This window comes from Thermobia domestica, chromosome 9, assembly GCF_964235325.1.
Source record: "Thermobia domestica chromosome 9, izTheDome1.hap1.1, whole genome shotgun sequence".
Classification (NCBI taxonomy): Eukaryota; Metazoa; Arthropoda; class Insecta; order Zygentoma; family Lepismatidae; genus Thermobia; species Thermobia domestica.
Window position 1 is genome coordinate 65,110,930 of NC_137462.1, and position 21,079 is coordinate 65,132,008.

At 35.3% G+C, this 21,079-nt stretch overlaps 1 protein-coding gene across 1 annotated transcript in view; it reads left to right on the plus strand.

The window, feature by feature from the left end:
- LOC145694703 (uncharacterized) overlaps positions 1–19,964 on the plus strand; it is a 28,350-nt gene extending 8,386 nt beyond the window's left edge. Inside the window, exons 2-3 of the mRNA XM_081771229.1 lie at positions 12,890–13,925; positions 17,661–19,964. Coding sequence (XP_081627355.1) covers positions 12,910–13,925; positions 17,661–18,327 — 1,683 coding nt within the window. The 5' untranslated portion in view covers positions 12,890–12,909 and the 3' untranslated portion in view covers positions 18,328–19,964. The remainder of the gene's footprint in view (positions 1–12,889; positions 13,926–17,660) is intronic.
- Positions 19,965–21,079: the final 1,115 nt, after the last annotated feature.

The following is a 21,079-nucleotide window of genomic DNA, read 5'->3' on the forward strand; positions in this document are numbered from 1 at the left end:
AGCCAACCAAGGCTTATTTTGGACTTACGCAGCATCCACAGCGTCACTTTTCATCTTTGCACATGAATTCGACACTAATTTCGTTCGTATTTGACTACTTTTACATGTCACCTTCACCTCTTGGTAGGGATTTTTTCAGTACCTCGCCCCCACAACTATGGAGAAATTTCAACCAACTAAGTATAATTATAAATTATCATCTGAAACACAACAGTACGGGTGATCTTTTTCGCAGAGGAATTCGTTAACTACTGTTTCAATATCAATGTATTGGCTTTTTTTGCTATCCATGCTGAAGATTGCCAAAGGGCTAAACTTCATCTGCACTATTGTGCAATGAATATAGGTTTTAGTGGTTTAATTCACTGAATACTCGCTTAGATGTTGCTCTCGTCACAGAAAAAGTGATATACAGTTATAAAAGAAAAATGAAATAAAATATCTAATTTTTACGTCCCACGATTATGCCGACTATGCTAATGGAGAGAGTAATGGTTAGAAATAAATGAAATTGTTTAATGAAAAAGTGGGAGGAAACGGGAGAAACCCGAGGACACTCATGCACACGGTGTTTGTCCATAATAAAGTTCATTCGGCGTGAGCTGGGATCGAACCAAGGACCCCATGCACAATAGGTAAAGTTATAAAAGAATAGGCGTCTAAACAAATACGGAACACTACTATCAATGAGAGTTATATAATATTAGATTTTTAGTTATTTCATTCTAAGTTAAAATTTCAATCAATCTTGTTCTTCATTACTGTTCGAAAACTTAAAGTTGTTGCTGCAAGGACGTGATAAATCTTTTCAGTAGACTTCGCAGTCCCCTCCACAGCTTCTTTTTCATGTAAGGCTAAAGTAGTCTCATTTTAGACATCGAGGAAAAATTGTGGAATTACGAATTTTCAATGGGCCCCGTTTTACTCTGGCCTCCCCCAACGCACTGCCGTTAGTTACGTCACTGTTCAGGATGCATGATGCAGCTTCTGCTTTTAGGAATACTTTCTAAGGCAGTACGAGTTTTGTTTTTTAACTGCTGTGTGAATTAAGTTGTGTTTGCTAGAAGTGTCGGTTAAAGGAAACTAAAGATCCTACACTCAAACACAAATAATCTCTTTCGAATCTCAAATGGAAAACGAAACGAATCGTCCTAAACATGTTACACTTTTGAAGAGAAAAAGAGCAAAGTAGTAGTTGCACATACGCTTAATGGTGTTTCTTGGATACAAATTTATAACTTACAAAAGTCATGTTCACGTCATGGTTTGATAGATGAAGGGTTAGTAAAAGGAATTCTTACGCTGGTGGTCGTGGGTTCGAATCTCTGCTCTTCTTGTTACTTTTTTTCTCTTAGCTACACTTAGTTTGTGCATTCCAAACCTCGAAGTTTGGTTTGCATTATTTATGAAAGCAGGTAGAGAATTAATTGTAGTCGAAATTAGTTTCAAATATGAGATTATAATTACATATTTTGTCTTTAACTTATTACGTATCAATTTTTATATCAAATTTTCCAGTCTTTGTTTAATTCATCTTCCGGTGTAATACAATGAACATTTGCAGAGCGATGTCAGTCGGACGAAAGTACTATATTCCATTGTTACTCTAATATACCTAGGTATTTGTTCATATATTTATAAATTGTTTACTAAGTAAAAACTTATGGCAGTCCACATTATGTGTCATATAATAGACCGTACGAAGGCGGACATAGCAGAAGGCGTATTGCAAATATCCCTGGTGATAAAAAGTAGGGGTCCTCTTCACTAGATTCGAACCACTGTTACAGGCGGTTTTGGTTTACATAGCAAGCATAATACCACTCGGCCACCAAGTCTCACACGTTAGCCTCTTTATTAATGCAGAACATACTGACACACTTACATTCACTGGTGTCGCGTAATGTATTTCATAAAATTTTGTTAATAAGTGGGTCGAATTAGGTAGCCCTCGAGAGGGCTGATGGTGTTGTGGGCAAGCATTTATTAATAGTGTGTATAGTCCCCTTGGGACTCGATTACAGCTGCCATACGCCGTGGCATTGAATCCACCAGGCGAGAGATATAGCGTTGGGTGCAACAGATCGACCACGCATCTTCAACACGCTCCCACAGATCATTAGATGTTCGTGGAGGATTGTTCGACCAGGTTTCCCGCAATGTTCTTGCAACAGAGGCCCACATATTTTCAATAGGGTTCAGATCTGCTCCATAAGGAACCCAGTCAACTATTTCGACATCAGGTTGCCTCTGCAACCATGTCTGAACCACATTTGAATTATGTATCGAGCTATTGTCCTGTTGCAAGTATAATATGCCGTCACCTACATGAGCTTTTATTTCCGGAAGCGTTTCATCCAGATGTTCCACATACTTGTGGGCGTTTAGGCGACCAGGTATCCTGTAGATTCCTCCGAAATTTGCAGCCTTGCATATCCATGCCCAACAGTGGACAGTTACATGTCCCATTCGACCTGAACGGGAAACGTATTCAGAGGCATACCTTTTTCCAGGGGGGCGGTAAACACGCTTCGGCCCGAAGTTTGCACTGGAAAATATTTTTTCGTCTGTGAAAACGACCCCGTCCCACACACGTGCAATATTTAACTGTGCAAACGCCAGACGGTCAACCATCTGGTCTTCTGTTAGTCGCTCCTTAACAGCTGCCCTGTATGATCTCAAACCAAAGGATTTGAATCTACGACGGACAGTCGTAACATCGCCTGGGAAATTGGTTTCCTCTCCTAACTGTCGGGCAGACATGAAAGGGTGCTCACGGCATTGGGCAATTACACTCTGGTCTTCTTCGGCAGAGGAAACTCTTTGTCGCCCACTTCCTCTTTTACGTCTTACATCTCCTGTTTCCTCATATCTCCTCCACCACCTCCGTGCTGTAGCGCGGTTAACGCCATATCTCGCGCCTGCCTCGCTATAGTTCATGCCCGCATGCTCAATTAAAGCAATCACGCTGCTTTTAACAGAAGCTTCGTAGTGAGCCATTTTCACACCAGAAGCAAAATGATAGCTTTGCTTAGGTGTTTGAACGGAACGTGCTTCATGTGACGTCACGTAACAAGGCGGAGTTTCCTCTCATTGCTGTAGACGATATCGTACGCCCTTCGCTGGGTGTTTCGTGACGGAAAAAGTGCTTTTAAGCAGTTTATGGCGACCGCTTTGAAATCAAATGTAATGTATGAGAATTAAATTTGTCATATCTGTAGTTTGGTGTAGAGACAAAACAAAATTGGAAACCAAAGGTTTAAGAACAACTCAGATTATTAATATAAAACAAGTCAAAGATTATTAACTTGTATTATCATACAAGAAATGCGAGAATTTTGAAACAAAGAAAAATAACTTAGAAATTTGCAACTGAAGGCAAAAAAAAAAAAAAAAAAAAAAAAACTAACTTAAACACACTAAAGGGTATGAGTAGGGGGATTAATGGGGACGTCAGCAATGAGGCTATTTGTCCCCGTCTCGATTAACGCGAGGGATGGATTTTACCATTTCACTTTGACGGAATAATGTAGAGGATGGAGAGGAGGGGGAAGATACATAACAGCTATAAATGTAAAAATAAAAGTGACAATGTTCGGTGGTGAATAACTCTTGAACTACCCGATCGTTCTCAATCACATTTTGAACATAGATGAAATTCGAACCTGGGAAGCTTTTTGTTATTTCATTTTGATATTTGAACTTGCGAAAGAGGAGGGGAGGGTAAATATATGAAAATGAATAAAACTTAATAACTCTTGAACAATCCGACTGATCCCAATCAATCAAACATTCAATATAGATAAGGTTCGGACCTGGGATGTTTTCATTTTTTGCCTTGACGGCACAATGTAGGGGAGGGGAAGTGGGGACTATGTAAAAAAATAAAAATGCTGTCTTGGTGACTTCATCACGCTTAAACCACCGAACTGATCTTAATCAAATTATCAACATAGATGAGGTTCGGACCTGGGGTGGTTTTTATCATATCCCTTTGATGGTAGAACGTAGGTTAGGAGGAGGGGAGGGGAGATACCTATAAAAATGAATAAAACTTAACAACTCTTGAACCACCTGACCGATCTCGATCTAATTTTCAACATAGACGACGTTCGGGCCTAGAAACTTTTGTTTTAATATTTTCACTTTGGCAGTAGAACATAGGAGAGGATAAGAGAAGGAAAGATTAATATATAAAAATAAATAGAACAACTCTTGAACCATCCAACAGATTTCAATCAAATTTTCAACGTACATGACATTCGGGCCTGGGATAATTTTTGTCATACCGTGCCCCCAACATGGAGAGGGATACATAAAATCATCGAAAATGACCAATATCAAAGAGAACTTTAGTAATAGTAAAAACATAACATATTACTAATTTTCTTTAATTTAGCCCAGCGAAATCGGGGTGCGACTTAGATTCGAGGACGTCTTAAGTTCGAGTAGTTATCGAGAAATAATTAAAGATATTAACGTGTTATTGAATTACTTTGCTAATAATAACAATAATAATAATAACTATTATTATTATTAGTATTAGTATTAGTATTATTGAAGATTTGATCATTCAAATATTGAAAGATCAAAATATTCAAATACCTTAAGACAATTAAACGTGTGTCATCGCCGACTAATGATCACCAAAAATTCTAAATTTAAACAAAATATTCACACATGGTTCCGACTTGAGAACCTCCAGATTATTAGCTAGCGCCTTGAGCACAGATCCACGCTCTATATGCGCTAAATGGTATGTTTTAGTATGTTTAAATTAGATTTCCTTGCCTCCAGTTACAAAATTCTAAGTTAGTATTTTTCGTTCTTTCAAAATTTCTTTCGATTTTTTTTTAATCATATAAGTCAATAATCTTTGGCATAGTTTATATTAATAACGTGGTTGTTCTTAAACCTTTCGTTCGCTATTTGGTTTCTTCTCCACACCAAACTAAAGATATGATACGTTTAATTCTCATACTTGTCATTTGGTTTCAAAGCAGTCACCATTATCTGGTAAAGCAATTTTGTTCGCCACGATTCATGAGTTTTGTAACAAAACACGTCAAGAAATGAGTTAAATGAAGACTGCAAGAGTTTATATCAAAGTTGAGTATTGTGAGCTAGTGACAAGCATGTAATAACGTCTCGTATTTGAAAATAATGTTAGCTACTTTTAATTCACTAACTGGTATTAGATTTAATTCAAGCTTAAAGAATTGGAATGAACAAACTCAGTGTAGCTTAAAGAAACAAAACGTAAGAAGAACGGACGAGATTCGAACCCTGGACCACCAGTACAAAAATCCTGTTCACTAACCCCTCACCTAACAAGCCATCAACTTCTATAAGTTTTAAATTTGCAAGCAAATGATACCATTATACGTTTGTGCAATCAATGTTTTGCTGTTTTCCTCTTCAAGAACGTAACATGTTTACGACGATTCGTTTCGTTTTCCATTAGAGCTTCTAAAGAGATGATTTGTGTTTGAGTATAGGATCTTTTGTTTCCTTTAACCGACAGTTCTAGCAAATACAACTCAATTGAAACAGCTGTAAAAAAAAAAAAAAAAAAAAAAAAAAAAAAAAAAAATCTAGTACTGTCTTAGAAAGTATTCCTAAAAGGGAGAAACTCCATCCTGCACCCTGAACAGTGACGGGAGTGCGTTGAGCGAGGCCAACAGCAAAATGGGGTCCATTGAAGATTCGTAACTCCACTTTGAAGGGTTTTAATTAATTTCACACTTTTTCCTCAATGTCTAAAATGTAACTACTTAGCCTTAGATGAAAGGAAGTTGTGAAGGAGCTATAGACTGTGAAGTCTACCGAAAAGATTTATCACGTCCTTGCAGCAACTATTTCCAGCAAAAGGGAATAAGTACATCAGACCTAAGTTTTCAGAAACGCTAAAAAACCTTCCCGAGGCGTATTTGTATTTGTTTCAACACGTGTATAACTGATTAATTGTAGCAAAAGAACTCACAAACTCTAAGACAAGAAGAAGAATCTTGTATTGTAGCACTGCAATTGGTGAGAAAAGCTTAAAAGTGGAAAAAATATTTTTATGTACTTATTCCCTTTTTCCAATCAGTGGTTCAATTATGAGCCTATATTTTTTAGGTGTTAAAAATAAGAAGAAGAAGAAGAAGAAGAAGAAAACTTATTAACTGGTAGGTTACGCTGGAATCTTAATTGTGTATATGGAATAATGGAACGTGGGGTTATACAGATGATTTTGGATTTCTGTTGGCGATCAATTAATCTTTACCCTAGTAGGGAATACTGGTTGGTCCGGATTTCGAACAGTAATGAAGATCAAGATTGATTGAAATTTGAACTTAGAATAAAATAAATAAAAATCTAATCTTATACAACTCTCATTAATAGTAGTGTTCCGTATTTGTTTAGACGCCTATTCTTTTATAACTTTACCTATAGTGCATGGAGTTGGTTAGATCCCAGCTCGCGCTGAATGAACTTTATTATGGACAAACACCGTGTGCATGAGTTTTCTCGGGTTTCTCCAGTTTCCCCCCACTTTCTTCATTAAACGATTTCATTCGTTTCTCACCATCACTGTCTCCATTAGCGGAGTCGGCATAACGTGGGACGTAAAACTTAAATATTTCGTTTCGTTTCTTCTTTTATAACTGTATCTCACTTTTCCTGTGACGAGAGCATCATCTAAGCGAGTATTCAGTGAATTAAACCACTATATCCATAGCACAATAGTACAGAATGAAGTTTAGCTATTTGGCAATCTCCAGCATGGATAGCAAAAAAAAGCCAATACATTGATATTGAAACAGTAGTTAACGAATTCCTCTGCGAAAAAGATCACCCGTACTGTTGTGTTTCAGATGATAATTTATAATTATACTTAGTTGGTTGAAATTTCTCCATAGTTGTGGGGGCGAGGTACTGAAAAAATCTCTACCAAGATGTGAAGGTGACATGTAAAAGTAGTCAAATACGAACGAAATTAGTGTCGAATTCATGTGCAAAGATGAAAAGTGACACTGTGGATGCTGCGTAAGTCCAAAATAAGCCTTGGTTGGCTTCGAGTTGACAATGGGAGGGTGACAGGAATAAAGAATCGAAAATATCTATATTTGTGTCGAATGGATAGTTTTCGGGATCACTGACATAAAAGGTGATATTTCAGATGTGTATATGTCCAAGGTTGGCCATATTGAAATGGGGTCATAGGGAGAACCAGTAAATACTTCAGAACAGTTCCTTTTTGGTGCGTTTCAAGACACTGAGAGTGAAAAGTGATAATGCACAAATCACATTCTGAATTATCGGAGATATGACTTCTGGGGAAGTGTCGTTGCTCCAGGGAGGCATTACTAACTGATCACTCCCTAAAATCGTCACTGTTTTCCAGGGCCGTAGACAGAAATTTATTTCAGCGATCGAAAGCTTGACAGGAATATATTTCAGCGATTGAGGGCATATTTTACTAAAATGTCTATCATCCAGGGGCGGATCCAGGATGATTGTTTGGGAGGGGCGGTCGTTCGAAGTCAAATCAAGGTAAGAGCGGATTGCAAAAAAAAAAAAAAAAAAGAAAAAAAAAAGAAAAAGAAATAAAGAAAAGAAAAAACAAATTTAGAAAAGGAGAAGTAGCTCTTCTGCAGAATTAACTTTCTTAAGAAAGTAAGGCCTATCTACTTTAGGTTTTAATTTACGTTTATAATACAAAGATGAAAAATACTTAGGATATGTTTTATTTTTAAAATAAAAAGTATAAAAAGTTCCCTATTCTGGGGGATGTGATCGCCCGAACGCACTCCCCTGAATCCGCCCTTGCTATCATCATCTCTAAAATTAGATATAATTTACAAAAAAAAAGTAGTGATTTCGTGGGGGCAAAAGCTCTTGATTGCAAAGGCCTGCATCCTGTGTATGTCCCTGCTGCTCTGAATTGTCAAAAGCTCCTCTTCAAAGGTAAGAAATAAAATATAAATAATAAACGTATAACATAGAATACAATATAAATAGAAAATATGTTATAATTAAGAAATAGAAATTAAAGTTGAAGGACAATTAAAAACAACAATAAAACTTGAAAGTAAAATATACTTTTAAAACAATTTTGCATTTATGCAGGGCTACAAACAGTGAGGAGTGCCATGTAAATTTAGTAACAAATATAATATTGGAAAATTATTTCGAATTAAACTAGCTGTGACTACATTACTTGAAAATTGAACTTGTGGAATATACAGTATGAGTGTAGCTCAAATAAAATAATCAATAAGAATGGTCTTGATTGGAAGCTCGGACCATCCACGTAAAAGTAACTTACATTAACCATTCACCTAACAGACAATGACGCACAGGGCTTGGCACTACTTTATCAGATGGTTCTATCAAATGTCACTTAATTAAAACAACAGTAACAAATTTTAAAGCTTTAAAAAGTGTCCTGAAGAAGAGGAAGTTCATTTTGCACATTGTAACTAAGTTACAAGAGGTTTACGTCCTATCTGAACGGCGCATCCACCGAGTCAACTTTTGGAATATCCCCTTAAGGTAGCTTTCAACGCAGCTAAGGGAAACGTATGTGAACCAGTAATAGAATTCTCCGTAGCAGAATGGATAAAGTCATGGTTCGATAACCACAAGGTTCGTGGTTCGAAACCCATCGCCGAAATCAGATTTTTTAAAATCTTAATTCCTCAGTTCTGAAGATCTTTCTCTCCTTTCGTAATCATCTGATGCTCTAAAAAGAGTTCTCCACATTAATTCGACAACTGCCTAATGTGATCCTCGCAGTTCGAAAACTTCCCTTCTTATCTTTCACAAAATCAGAATTTTCGTCATAATACGAATGCTGTCCGATCATTTTTTCCCCAATTCTAAATCTGTGTATAGAAATCATCCCTCTTTGTCTCCATACTTGAATCCCTCGCTCTCTATCTCTCTCTCTCTCTCTCAATGTCACCCAGGAAGTCATATGGCTTGAGATCAAACCTTCGACTTTTGAAACCAAATGTAAGCTCTTTAGCAATGTGCTATCGTAGCTCTATAGGTTTAATGTTGTAACCAGTGTCTTTTAGACTTTATTCGGGGGGGGGGGGGGGGGAAGGGAAGATATTCTCCGGCGACATAAGATTTTCACTTTTTATTAGTGTATTACTATACATTTGATCAAAAAATACGTATTTATGAAGCTCAAGAGAGGGGGAATTACACCCTCCTGTCCTGCCCAAATGACGCCCCTGAAACATTTGCTTGCACTTACTGAAAAGAAATTCAATGAATCATTGAATAAAACTCGTTTCTGTCCGTAGATATTTTAGAGCTCTTGGCAATTTCCATAGATTTCTTAGGGAGCATCTTATTAGCTTGCACTCTTTAAAGAAAGAAAAGAATGAAACTAAAGATATTTATGAAGCTCTGGGAAGATTGTGTGACTTTCCTTTAATTTAGGCTCTTAAAAATATTTCAGAACAAACGAATGGAAAAGACTGTTTTAAAGCTATAACGTTGTAAACTTGATAACTGTTTCTTTTTCAGCTGAATGGAAAGAGTGTACTACGTCACACACACTGCTTTAGACAAGGAGAGGTGGAGGACGGGGAGGAGTTGGAATAAATACTAGAAGCAACTTATCGATTGATACGTGTATTGCGGGAATGCATAAGAAAACTGGGCAAGAGTTTGTTATTCATTTGGACTTAGAATTTTTGTAACAAATTTTATACCGCGGACTGTACAATGTTTCCTTCCTAACCGAGTCGTAAGCCTTTCTAAAATCAATAAATAGTTGATGTACCGGAGTAATATATTCCCATTTCTTTCTAAGTATTTGGCGAATGGTAAATATCTTGTCAATAGTTGACGATTTCTCCTAAATCCGCACTGATAACCTTCAATAATTTCATCTGGATATGGAATCATTCTTGCTAATAGAATGTTTGTAATAATTATCGAGGCATCTCTCTTCTGTCAACCTCCTATAAAATCCTCTCAATCAGTTTTTTCGCCTTTTTTGTGAATTGAAACAATGATTGATTCTTTCCACTGTTCTTAAATGTATTCCGTAGGGTTTGTTTTTCTTTTGTAAAAAAAAAAAAAAAAAAAAAAAAAAAAAAAAAAAAGTTCTATAATGATATGTTGAATTCCTTTTGTTAAAAATTTAGAAACTTTCAGAACTGAGTAAACCTTGATGGTAGTTATATATTGTAGAGCCTTGAAAACCACACACTCAGATAAACAGTCTAGTACGCACATGATCCAAGAACAGAAAATTCGGTACTTTCTATACTCTAAACAAGCTTAAGGAACAATCAGTGCATTACAGAATTTGGGACTTTACCAATTTTGCAGGTCCGAAGCATGTCATCAATGAATAGAAAATTCGTTCGAAATATTCATAAAATATATTTGAAAGTCAAAACTTATCTGAAAAAAATTTAAGAATGTGCAGAACCACCCGAAACGAACTTCTTGATGTGCAGCCTTTAAAAGTATCACATAAATGTATTCCTCTCATGTTTTATTTTGTTTCAAAAAGAGGAGATATTTTGAAGTAAAAATACTACGTATAATTTTTCTAGTTATTTGTGTATGTTTTTTAATAAAATGTACTAACTTTTGTATATAAGAGGTTAAGAAGTTATAATTTTTATATAAGTATCTGCATCAACCACTCATTTAATGAGCTTTTTTGTTGTAGAGAAGCGAAACAAAGTCTGTTTTGTCAATGTAAAGCAGAATTTTGAAAAAAGCCCAAAATTTCCCAAGCAAAAAAGCGAAGCAGAAAAAAGTTTTTTTTTTTTTTTTCAAAACCTGTTTTTTCTCGAGCCCTTGCATCTCCAGCACATTATATGTTATTTTAAAGTTGTAGTTAGTAATTAAAGGCCCAATGCCGAGACCTAATTTTTGAATTTAAATTACGTAGGCTACATGTCTGAGCAGCATTTTTATGATGACTTGTTTTAAACCACCAATGATTTCGAGTTGGACGGACGGTGTTCTACTGTTTGTGGAAATGATTTTTTTTTTTTTTTAACAAACATTATATTGTTACACCTGCAGAATGATGTTTCTTTCTTACTAAATACAGTAAACTTTCTTTTTCGGATTGCGAATTAGTTATTTAATATTAATTCGTCCTTGTACTCACAGTTTGTAGTATTCCTGAAATAAATAATATATATCCAGTAGAAAGATATCCGTTCAGCGTTAGAAATCATACGTAATTAAAAAGAGTAATTTTCATTGTAGATGCACTTAGGGAGAGAAATTATTTTCGTTTGAGATTTTCTTTTTTTATGTATAGATTTTGGTGGAAATGTACATCAAGTGTGTTTATTCCTGACGGGAAGGGGCAAATTATTAATCGCCCGCAAATTAGTATATAATAACTTTACCAGAAAAGATCCAGGACTGATATATAAGTTATAATAATAATAACAGTAATAATAATCACCAACTAAGTGGTGTGTGGTTTTGTCAAGGCAGTCTGCTCCAGGATATTTATCATGTAAAATCCTGGGATGGATGAAATTGAATTCCCCACACTTAATGTCTTTTGGAAGAAAATTTCCCCTCACTAAAAACTTACTGGGGGTGAGCAAAACGATACTATTGTCAAGAGCTTGCAAATTAATTACATGAATTCATATATAGAGGTAATTAACTCATATTTCATATGTAGGCCTATTTGATGGATGAACTAATGTTTAGCGATATCCCCAATCTTCCATAGTTTAGTAATTATGGATATTCAAATATATGAACTCCCCATGTCAAAACATTCCAGTGCGAGGAGATTTTTTTTTTTTTTTTTTAAACTGTCTCCTTCTTCCCTTTAAAGAAAACACACACACTATAACTAGGCTATTATAATTTCTTACCATGATCCGCTCCGCTACTTAAACACGGCTGCAAATGTTTTCTGAGATCGTTGAAGGAAGTTTTCTTGGTTGGTTCTCATCACAACTGCCGGACCTTAGCATTACTGGAATATATGAATGTCACTTCTCTTTCAGCGGGATGAGGTTTGATAAATATTACTGTACTGATGCTGCTTTATCATGCAAATGGAACCATGCCGATGCTCGCAAGTGAGATCGGTGTAATAGAATTGTCTGATGGAAACTTTTTTCAATATCTCAGTGTAAAAGTGGTAAGTTGTGACTCATGTCTGTCCTTAATCCAACAGTTCGTGGTGCATCATATATCGTAGGTCAACAAATTCCATTAGCTTTGTTTTTGATGGTTGTTGCTTTACTTTCTTTGAATGGTAAATTATCTGTCCTGTCGCTTCGTTAGAAGGTCATATTCGGAACATAACTTTCATTTTTGCCAAAAATTATGAACCAAATGTGAAATCAGTTCTGACTCTTTTCGCCTTTTCGACGACAATTGTTCGTGCTTTCATTTCGGTAAATCATCACGCAAAATTTGAGGACTTACTTCTCTAGTTCGAGTACAGTACATTTGTTATCATGGCAGTAGTAAGTTCTTAACACGTTTCACATTTTAAGGAATATATGCTATTGAAGCCTGGCCTGATATTGTATGTTGGTTAGAAACCGTATCCTCCCGAAATTTCCTCTGCCATTCAAACACGCGATTTCTGAAAATATCTAGTCACCGTCGGCTTCCTATATTATGTTTTCGTAGGTGTTCTCTATATCTATAAGGTATCTGATGAAGGCGACATTGTTGAAACTGTTACACAAGTATGATTAATATATATTTAGTACTTTGTTTAGTTTTGTTTTATTATTACTGTGTAATATTTTCAAATCTATAATAAACAAAATTTATCATCTCATTTTGAGAGTTAAAAAAATCAGTCCTAGTACTCTTCTGACAATTGTTCTATATATTTAGTGGTGGTTATACTTATTGTTGTATATTTCAGGTAAAGCTTACAAGTGAAGAATGGATGATACGTCGTCTGTGTCCATGGCTTCAGGAGTGGATATACTTAATAATGTATCACAAGACTCAAGTATCTGTTCGATCCAACATGTTGAATCTATAGCAAACGATTCGGATAGTCTTTGTACAGAGTCTCTAACGGATACGAATGGGCCTATCGAAAGTGAGGGAGTATCGAATACACAGCACTCATCGACAGAGAGTGATACTTCAACAAATATTTCAGTTATCGATATAAGTAAATTGTCAGAAAATCTTAAGAACGCTGTTAAAAATGCGAAGTCTCTGACTGATACAAATGGGCCTAACGAAAGTGAGGGAGCATCGAACACACAGCTCTTATCGACAAAGAGTGATACTTCAACAAATATTTCAGTTATCAATATAAGTAAATTGTCAGAAAATCTTAAGAACGCCGTTAAAAATGCGAAGTCTCTGACTGATACGAATGGGCCTAACGAAAGTGAGGGAGTATCGAACATAGAGCTCACATCGACAGAGAGTGATACTTCAACAAATATTTCAGTTATCGATATAAGTAAATTGTCAGAAAATCTTACGAACGCTTTTAAAAATGCTGAAAAATCGACTGAGAAAGCGGTTGAGAACGTTGTGGTTAAAATGGAAGTTATTGATGATGGTTATGAAGAAAATCCCGAACCGCTTCTACCTTTAATTAATATCAAGGTAGAGGATACAGCTAATATGCCTGACGGTTCAACATCTGTGGATGAGCAAGCATGCACCGAGTTAGACACCAACGGTGACTTAAATGCAAGTGAGAAAGATAATCCTTTTGAGTTCGTTCCTGTAGACTCAGTGAAGATGGAAAATATGATACCAGAGCACCAGATAAAGAAAGAAAGAGTTGACGATCCTGATACAGGGAGCATAAATGATGGACCTCAGGTAATGAACCCATTAGACACCGTCATCCGAACTGGTGATCGAGAAACAGCGAGGGAACAAAATAGCACAACTACTCCGGAAGTGTCTGTTGTTGGCGAAGAAGAAAGGTAATGATTAATTAATTATTTACTTTTTCTTATTGAAAGCTTGTCGAAAATAATAAATCAATATTTAATTTATCGAAAAATGTATTTAATTGCTTTTGTATTTATGTTATGGCGAAATGGTTTGAAATTTTATAATGAGTGGAATGATTTCGCTAACAGTAAATTAGAATGCTTATTATTATATTCTAGAATAGATAGATCGATTAAAGACTTTTCAATATCAATGCTATGAGACAGAACATATTGCGTACCCTTTAATTGACAAACATTGAGAAGTTCATGTAAAATGATTTGGTTTGTTTTTATGGTTGAAACACATCTTCCTGACCATGATTTCGTAATTTTTAAAGTTTTTCTTTTATTATTATTATTATTTATTTATTTGTTTTGAATATGAAATATCGGTTATTTCCAAGTATCATTGCTGTAAAATAGCTAGTCAATATTTTCCTTAATACGGTCAATCATAATTAGGACTATATTTCAGAAGTAATTAGCAGCAGTTTTACATAAATATCTTCCTACAGATCGAGAAAGCAGAAACTTACGCGGGACTCGGGAAATAAAACTTCTGCAGTACTGAATTTGACTGTTTCCTTTTGACGAAGATTACAATTATGTAAAAATGTGATTCGCAAATCACGTGTATGAATATTGCATGAAAGTAGTGTCAATTAAACTATCTCGGAAGATGTCATTCGTGAGTATACTCAATAGAAGGCAATGTTGCTTGTAAGCAGCAGGGCCAAATAAAGGGTTAAAAGGATTTAAAGATTTTTTTTTATCAGAAACAAGCACCTCACACTGGGGATCGAACTCGAGACCAAGGATGTCAGCGGCTTAGTAACCGAGCCAAGCTGACGACTAACTGAATTGTATTGAAGCGGTTACATTCCTAGAGAAGACGAAGCGTCGTATGCAAAATTCTTATGTTGTAAGGGACAGGTAACACCTTCAACTCACTAAAATGTGTACAATGAAAGTTAGGTTATATTACCGTTCGTCAAAGTAACCCTATCTGAGGTGATGACTCGCCGGAGGAGAGTTTAGGGGATCCTGTCTCTATTAAGAAGTTGTCCTTACGTTAGGAAGGTCCTAAAGTCGACTTGATAGGCCTTGACTTTTCCTTTACTAATACATAAAAGGATTTCCCTCTTGTAATCTCAACTACACATGATGAAGGAAATAATTTTGCTTTACGTACATGTATATATATGTTCCAACTATTTGGATTGTTATCCAACGAAATTATTACTATAGGAACTTAATGTTCATTGCTGTGCCTACCAGCTCTTAAATGGATGAGAAAGATAGTACTACTGACTTAACCCGAAATATTTGTTGCACTTTAAAATATCGATAGTTGTCTATAGTTAGAATACGACGGGCGGCCAAAAAGTTCCCAGAATGTTGCTGTAGTTTTGGCATTTGTGATGCAACCACAACGAATCTTTACAGTACAGTTCTTAGATTGACAAGTTGAGCATGTCATAACAGACAATGTACTGGTAGTGTGGTTGAATGGAGCTGTGTGGTGAGGGTGCAATATCGCAGTTCGAACAACGCACAAACATCATATTCATGTGCAGATTGGGGAAATCGGAGTCAGAGACACTGATAGCCTTAAAAACAATTTAGTACCATCGGATTTTTGGCTCTTCTAAAGCTACAAAGTAGGCCTCAGGGGTACACGTTTCACCACTGTAGAAGAGACGACTACTGAACTTCGGAAGATACCAAAAGAAGACTTTCGTCAGTGTTCCCAACAACGAGAGAAGCAATGTATCAAGTGCGTGGCTACTTTGAAGGCGATTAAGTAAATATGTACTTATAATATGGAGCTACAACAAGATTCTGGAACTTTTTGACTGTATGTCTTATGTGGTTAATGAACAGAAGGTAACAAGAATCAGTATAATGGACAATATTATTTCAAAACTAGTAACATGTGATTCCTTTCAGATATCTTCGGTGCTTGATACAAGAATGAAACTTGAAGCCCGTGCTAGCATTTATTACCATATTGAGGTAGTTTCTACATAACGATTAAAAAGAAAGGAAAGAAAAAGATATTTTGCAAGTTTTAACTTTACTGCGTCAGAAATTTTTATTTTTAAATCTTTTCACTTAAAGTACAGTAAAAAGAACTCTCTCACAGCCAATCGAACGTCATTATCTTATGGTCCTGGACCCATGATCAGTCTCGGTGGGAATACATGTAAGTCACACATTAAGTGTAAGCTCATGACTCATATAACCTAGGTGTTGAAAAGAGACGCCACAATTTCGAACAAACTCATTTTGGATAGTCTAACTGCATGTGAGTCTTTCTCGCAGGTGAGGATGTTCCAAATAATCTATGAGCCAGATGTTTCAGTAGAGCTCTTAATTACAGTAATTATTGCTTTCTTAAATCCATCTTATCGCCGAAGTACGCTCATTGGTTTCCAGAAGATATCATACTTAAAGACTGGTTGAATCTAGTTAAAAATAGAACACTTTTTTTTTTCTTATAGTACAGAAATAACCTTCCAAACCAATAACTACGTCAGAATTTCTGTAGATAGGAGAATTCTGTTATATCGCTACGAGTATTACAAAATTGACTCAAGATATGTGTAAAGTTACTAACCAGATTACGAAACACATCTGGTGGGGGGAAAAAAATTGCAAATACTACCTTGTGGGAGTCCAAGCCCGTTCTGCTATGTAACCTTCTTGGAACCCAAGCATTGAACGAAATGCAGTATTCATAGCTATTTTCAAATGCTGGTAGCTCATTCTATAATTGGTCTACACATGAAACAAATAGCAAAACAAGAAGAATAGTTCAAAGATTTATAAAAGATGATATATATGCTCACTGAAGCAAGCGTAGCCATGCGTTGGAAAATGAAAATTTATATATTTTTCCACACGAAAATGTGGGATTTCCTTCCTAACCCCTCTCCTCATCCCCTTTAAGAGCATGGATGGTTCTGAAATGTGATACATATCACATTGAAGAAAACACTGTTCTCTCTGAATACCTTGGAACTAGCATTCAGAAAATAAACCTGTTAGGAACATTTTTTTTTTTTTTTTTCAATAAAGGATGATCAAATTCTACTCTTACCTCCCCCATCTACCCCTCTATCATATTGTCAGAAATATGTTTCAACTGAAAGTCCAAAACTAGTAAGTAGGATACATTTACTAGTAAGTGACCAACAACATAGACTTCCAAAGATAAATGTAAAAAATATTACATTTAAACCAACGTAACTATATATGGTTCAACTTATAAGGGCTAATAATCTTATTATGATTTACAAGGAAATAAATATATTTTTTGTAACTGAAACTCAGGTTTCGGATCTCTGAAAAAAGCAATGGGCAATTATATCCGCAATGAAATAAAGAAGAAACAAAGCTGAATACCTCTTTATAGAAGGTAGCAATTTGGGGGTATTCGTGTAGTAGTATGTGAATATTCAGTAAAACCTCTACGAGATGAATTCCGTAATAGTCTTATCAATTTCGCCCTAAAAAATATGTCAGTATCACTCTCCACCCTCTGAAGATACACCAAGTACTCTATACTCTAGTACTTCATTCTGGTTTAAAGACTTGCTTAGCTGTTACGTACTTTCAATTTATCTTCGCCATATGGAGAGTCTGCATTACGACCTTTTCTCATTTCAATCAAAATGAGATGTAAAGCAGTATAATTATGACGTTTTGTTTCTTTTGCAGGATTGAAGTAAAACCTAAAATACTAGCCTTCGGACAAGTAAGTACAGGCGAAGATCCCCCAGATCAGAAACCTACCAATATTTTTACCTTCCCTCATTTGCTGCTGAACAATATGCGTTCAAAATTAAAAAACTTAATAGCTACTACCTCTCTGAGGGAAGTTTGTGGGAGGCACGCTTACGATAGGGACAGAAAACCATTTTTATGCAGCGTCTGCGGGAAACTATTCACTACAAAGGGACATCTTCATGTGCACTCAAGAATTCATTCGCGACAAATTGTTTTCAGATGCGAAAACTGTGGGAGAAACTTCTACCAAAAAACACGCTTTATTGCTCATATAAAATTTTATTGCAAGAAGGAACTCTTTACTTGTGGTGAATGTGGAGAAGTTTTCTATGGAAAAGGATTGATGGACAAACACGCGAAGACTCATATCGTCGGTAGAAACAAGCGAAAAAATAGGCATGGAGGGAAGAGAAATCGCGAGGTGTTTCAATGCAATGATTGTGGACGCATTTTTGCATCGAAGCAGTCCCTTTACGTGCATCTCCAGAGAAGTCACTTAGGGAAAGGCCCATTTCCGTGTGTGTCCTGTAAGGAAGTACTTCCTACTAGGTTAGATTTCGTTGTTCACCGTCGTGCTCATGAAGATTCTAATAAATAATTGTGAAATGTTTATTCTTATAAAATATGTTGGATTGAATTATTGTACTTGAGTTTGAACTGTCGTTTTCTAGATATTGATTAATTTATATCATGGACTAGTTCTTTCAAGATTTATGTCAGTAAAATATTCTGAATCTGAACAGATTTTGAAATGAAGGATATAGTTTCACAGAATAGATAATAATTGAATTTTGTTGTAATCCTTGACCTTGCTAGTTATAAGTACAAATTACATTTAATAACCTCATTTTTATTAAATTAGTTTCAAGTATCCTGAATCATGATGTGCTCGTTCTGTATATTACTTTAAGAGAATATTTATAGTACTTTTTATGGTTTTCAGGAGTCTTTAATGGAAATTTTAATTTTCAATCAATGTAATTTTATTTTGATAGTTGTCGCTCTAATTCTGTCCGTGATACTTTCAACAATAGAAATGAAGTGAAATTTGAAAAAGAAATGAAATTAAATGAATGATACAAATGAAATTTGATAATACGAATAAGTGATGAAATGTTTTCAAGAATAATGCTCTATAGTTAATCTGTAAAATTCTAATATTTGGTCAAATAGGTTTTGTTTACAAAACACAGTCTGTGCATGTTGCTTTCAGAAGTATTTACGTTAGAAAAAAAAAATGAACTGGAAATTATTTCTTTGATTTGCATGAATACTTCATATTTTATTATGTGCAATACATAATGATTTCATAATTTAAAATCTACAATAGAATTTATTTTTTGACATTGTGAAACTATTTTGTAAATAATTACTATATCCTCACTTTATATTATTGTAATTTTTTTATTTTACATCTTTACACATACATACACATTTACCAAAGATGAGTTGTTCGATCATAAGGAGATTAAATTTTTCAGAAACTCAATTGTGACTGATATAGTGGATACGTTTGAACAATATTGTCTTACGGTTTTACAAAATAATAATCAGTAGTTTTTCTTTTTTGTATCGAGGTCAACTGTATTTTTATTTAATTTGATTAATTAGATATGTGACCAAAGTAAATACTTATTATTGATAATCTGTGCAGCGCCATAATTCGCCATAAATTGGAACTCTTTTCCTGGAGGGGCAAGCATTAACATTTAGGCCCCATATTCAAATATATATAATATGAAATCCCCTTCCCCAAAATTTTGAACCGTGATAAATATTTGTATTACTTGTAGGACCCCCAATGGACGTTTAATTGAAGTAGAGCCCAGATTACATTTATTCTTCGTCTTTACGGAAATATATTTTGTTCAAATGATGGGGCAGCAACATTACCTTAATTTTTTTCAGTTCTTTTGAAAATTATATTGTGGGTCATTCCATGGTTCACTAGTTAAATTTAAGATGCAACCTAAGATATATCCATTATTTGTGGGAGCCCTAGTAGTAGACATCTTAGTGCATTGTTCCCGGATCATAGTTTTGCTTCATGTAAGAGAACTCGAACGGCGGCGAGCTCAAATGAGGAGAGTTGCCCACCCCCCCTTCCCCTTTCCCTTGCAAGTTACAGCCCTAAACCTGTGTTATGATTATATATTGCCGAAACTGTAACACAGATTATCAATAATACCGTATTGTACGGACTATAAGAAGCACCTTAATTTTTAAGCATTTTTTTTTAAAGTATAACATTTTTACCATTTTTATTAGCAGGTGTTAGCAAGCCTGTGAATCCCCTCACCTCATGTTCGTCGCATCGGTGTTAAATTTTTCACAAACTCAGTTGTGACTGATATAGTGGATACGTTTGAACAATATTGTCTTACGGTTTTACAAAATAATAATCAGTAGTAGTTTTTCTTTTTTGTATCGAGGTCAGCTGTATTTTTATTTAATTTGATTTATTAGATATGTAACCAAAGTAAATACTTATTATTGATTAGCTGTGCTGCTGGCAGTTGAATCCAATGTTACCAGATAGAGCAGCGTTTCCCAACCGGTGTGCCGCGAGGAAATCGAAACAAAATTATTAATTCTATGGCAACCAAATTTCAAAACATAGGAAAAAAATACTGTAATTTAATATATTATTCTACATCTATTACTGTGTAGCAGACAGTATTTCGGCTCATACACATTTCCACGGTTAGCTGCTATGTTACTCTTCAATTGAGAGTCATACTAACACCGAGAAATGGAAGCACTTATACGGTACGCGTCAAGTGAACGTTCGTAGAACACTCATTCACACGGGAATGACAGAACAACACTTTGTTCAATAGGTGTGTTTTGACTTTGACGCATCGGAAGCTGTGTGATTGCAATAATATGCACCGGTTTTGGTTAAAACAGCAAAGTTAAAAGTACAAGACATTTGTTTGTTCGTTCGTTATTTGGTGATCTTCGTTCTTAGTGAAAGGTTGGATACAATTTTCGAATAAGAAAGCGTATTTTTAAAAATCTGAGCCCTATATTTCATTGCAATTGTTTTCTATTTTAAAATTAGAATAAAAATATGCATAATGAATTAGCAAATGGGAAAACCAGTGATCGAGCTTTCATCTCTGTGAGAAGATCAGTAATCACACAAAAAAATTACCATTGTATTTTATATTTGCAAATAATAATAATAATAATAGTAATATCTATAAGCGCCGCGAGAATTCAAGTTACACCAGTAGTGTGCCGCAAGTTGAAAAAGGTTGGGAAACGCTGAGATAGAAATAGGTTTCCCGCGGCATCGAATATATGACCATTTTTGAGACTGGGGGAAATTTTAAATCAAACACTGG